We start from the raw sequence: 2,516 nt of genomic DNA, 5'->3' as shown, positions 1-2,516 counted from the left end.
TTTTCTTTTCTTTTCTATTTTTAAATGTGCGTGCCTCTGTTTGCTCTCTCTGACTTGCTTTGATTCCAGAGATCAGCTGCAGAGAGAGACAGAAAGAAAGAGAAAAAAAATACATTTAACAGTCCGCCGGGCGATTTTATCACTATTTTTTTCTTGAGTAAGGAAGGAAGATTTGCGCTGTTGTTTCTGATTCATGTTTGGGATTCAGGAAAGCATCCAGCGGAGTGGGAGCAGCATGAAGGAAGAGCCCCTCGGCGCGGGGATGAACGCGGTGCGGACGTGGATGCAGGGAGCCGGCGTCCTGGACGCCAGCACGGCCGCTCAGAGGTAGGCAGGCTCCGCGCCCGCTCCGCGCCCCGCGCCGCGCACGCCACCGCCAGCGCTGCTTCCCCGGGCAGCGCCTTTCCCCCGGCACCAACAAAAAGCCGGCTCCGGAGCGCTGCTAAGAGCAGTGAGTTGTGCGTACACGTCTGCAGTTAAATATTTATCCCTTTTGTGGCGTAGGAATGACTTTTTTATTAGAAAAAAATAAAGGAAGTAGTGAGTTTTGTTAGGTAGCAATAGTGATAAAAAAAAATCTCGGTAGCCTCTTGTGTTTACATGGTAGAAGGAGTTTTCAAAACTCTGTTCACTGCTGATTTAGTCTTATGATTTTCGAATGATACCGATAAGCAGCGAGTTTTGCGCAGAGGTATCCCAAATTTATTTCTCTGCTTCTCCTTATCCTCGTCAGAATCAGCAGCCTCCCGCCTTCTCCGATAAGCAGGCAGTTTTGCAAAGCTTTCCCGAGGAGAAATTTAATTCGAACCCTGTAAGACCACTTCCACTTCTCTCAGATTAAAAAAAAAATAAAAAGGAAAAAAAAAAAACTTTTAAAAGGGGAGGTGGATTTCGCGAAGCTGCACCCGGCCTCGCTTTCCCTCCTTCTCTCCTTCCTCTCTCCCCCCGGAAAACTGATGCCGACTTTGCAGCCTGAGCCCTGGAGCCGGCATCAGCTAACAAGTTTCATGTTGACATCTTCTGGTTTATCCCACCTCGTCCCGCACCCCTCCCTCCGGAGCCCTCTAAGGAAGGGAAAGTTCTACAGGGACAACCCTGAAATATTTCGCGTTGGCTCCGCGGCTGCCTCCGCGCTGACTACCACGACCCCAGCGAGAGGAGGAAAGCCTCGGAGGACTGAAACTGAAAGATAAGGCACAGGGGCGATGCGGTGACAGCTTCGAGCCGAGGCAGCGATGTGGCAGGACGGCGCCGCTCCGCGGGGCGCGGGTGCCCGCCGCTCCCCGACGTGCGGGGCGGCTGCGGGCGCCCGCGGCGCTGGCGGTGCCGGGCCGCCTCCCTCCCGGCCGGCCCAGCCCGCGGCTTGGGGAGCTGCTACCTGCGGCGACAGCCACCAGGCGGGATGGGGTCGGGTTTGGGCAGCGCTCCCGGCTCCGCGGTGCCTCGACGTGGCCGCGTTTGAGTGTGTTTCTGCCCTCGTCCGAGCCCCGGGGCAGCTCGGGGGGCGGCTCGGTCCCGGGAAGCCCTGCGGGGTCCCAAGGGCCCGGCCGCGCTGCCCGTGGCGGAAGGCATGGGCCCCGGGCCGGGCTAGGGGGCGTGAGGCCGCGTCGTCGGGGCTGCCGCTAACCGCATCTTTCTGGTCCCAGCGGAGTGGGTCTGGCCCGGGCTCACTTCGAGAAACAGCCTCCTTCCAACCTGAGGAAGTCCAACTTTTTCCACTTCGTCCTGGCTCTGTACGACCGGCAGGGGCAGCCCGTGGAGATCGAGCGCACCGCCTTCGTGGGCTTCGTGGAGAAGGAGAAGGTGAGTAGCCCGGCTCCCCGCGGGGCCCCGGCCGCCTCCCCGCCTCTGCCCGGCTCCGAGCACCTCCCGCTCCGCTCCCTCCGCCGGGGCCGTGGCATCAGCTCGTCCCGGGAGCTCCCGCCGCCTCCCGGGCACTTTGCTCGCCCCCCGGCCAGGACGGCAACCGGGAGGGAGGGGGTCTCCACCGCTCCCCTGCCGTCTCTTCCCGGGACAGAGCAGGGGGCTGAGAGTTGCCCCGTCCAGCCCCGGGGGGCACCCGGTGTCCCGGTGATGGAGAGACTTCACAGTGTTTTCTTTTCCTTTTTCTTTCCCTCCCTTCCCCCGTGTCGTCTTTGAATTCAGGAAGCCAACAGCGAAAAGACCAACAACGGGATCCACTACCGCCTGCAGCTGCTCTACAGCAATGGTAAGGGCTGGGAGCCCCCGCGTCGGCCCCGCCACCCCCGCTGCCGCCGGCTGCCTCCCGCCGCCTCCCCGGGGAGCCCGGCTGCTAAACGCCGGCAGAGGACGGGGAGCCGCTGCCCGGCTCCGCAGCCCCGCAGGCACCCGCGCCCGGTGCCCGGGGCGCAGCCCGATCGCGGCGCTGCTGGGGCCAGCGGCCCCCGCGGGCCCGACCCCTCGGGCGAGCCCCGGCCGCCGCCGCCAGCCCTGGGCGCCGCTCCTCACGCCTCTGCCTTGTTTCAGGGATCAGGACGGAGCAGGATTTTTACGTC

General features: G+C 62.2%; 1 protein-coding gene across 1 annotated transcript in view; it reads left to right on the top strand.

The window, feature by feature from the left end:
• The first annotated feature begins 6 nt into the window (after positions 1–6).
• Positions 7–2,516, top strand: part of EBF1 (EBF transcription factor 1) — a 266,385-nt gene continuing 263,875 nt past the window's right edge. Inside the window, exons 1-4 of the mRNA XM_085317824.1 lie at positions 7–327; positions 1,647–1,803; positions 2,146–2,209; positions 2,488–2,513. Coding sequence (XP_085173950.1) covers positions 194–327; positions 1,647–1,803; positions 2,146–2,209; positions 2,488–2,513 — 381 coding nt within the window. The 5' untranslated portion in view covers positions 7–193. The remainder of the gene's footprint in view (positions 328–1,646; positions 1,804–2,145; positions 2,210–2,487; positions 2,514–2,516) is intronic.

Source organism: Rhea americana, unplaced genomic scaffold, assembly GCF_003343005.1.
Source record: "Rhea americana isolate MKP2758 unplaced genomic scaffold, rheAme1 scaffold_51, whole genome shotgun sequence".
Taxonomy (NCBI): domain Eukaryota; kingdom Metazoa; phylum Chordata; class Aves; order Rheiformes; family Rheidae; genus Rhea; species Rhea americana.
The sequence above is the reverse complement of the archived record's forward strand: the minus strand, read 5'-3'. Positions and strand labels throughout refer to the sequence as shown.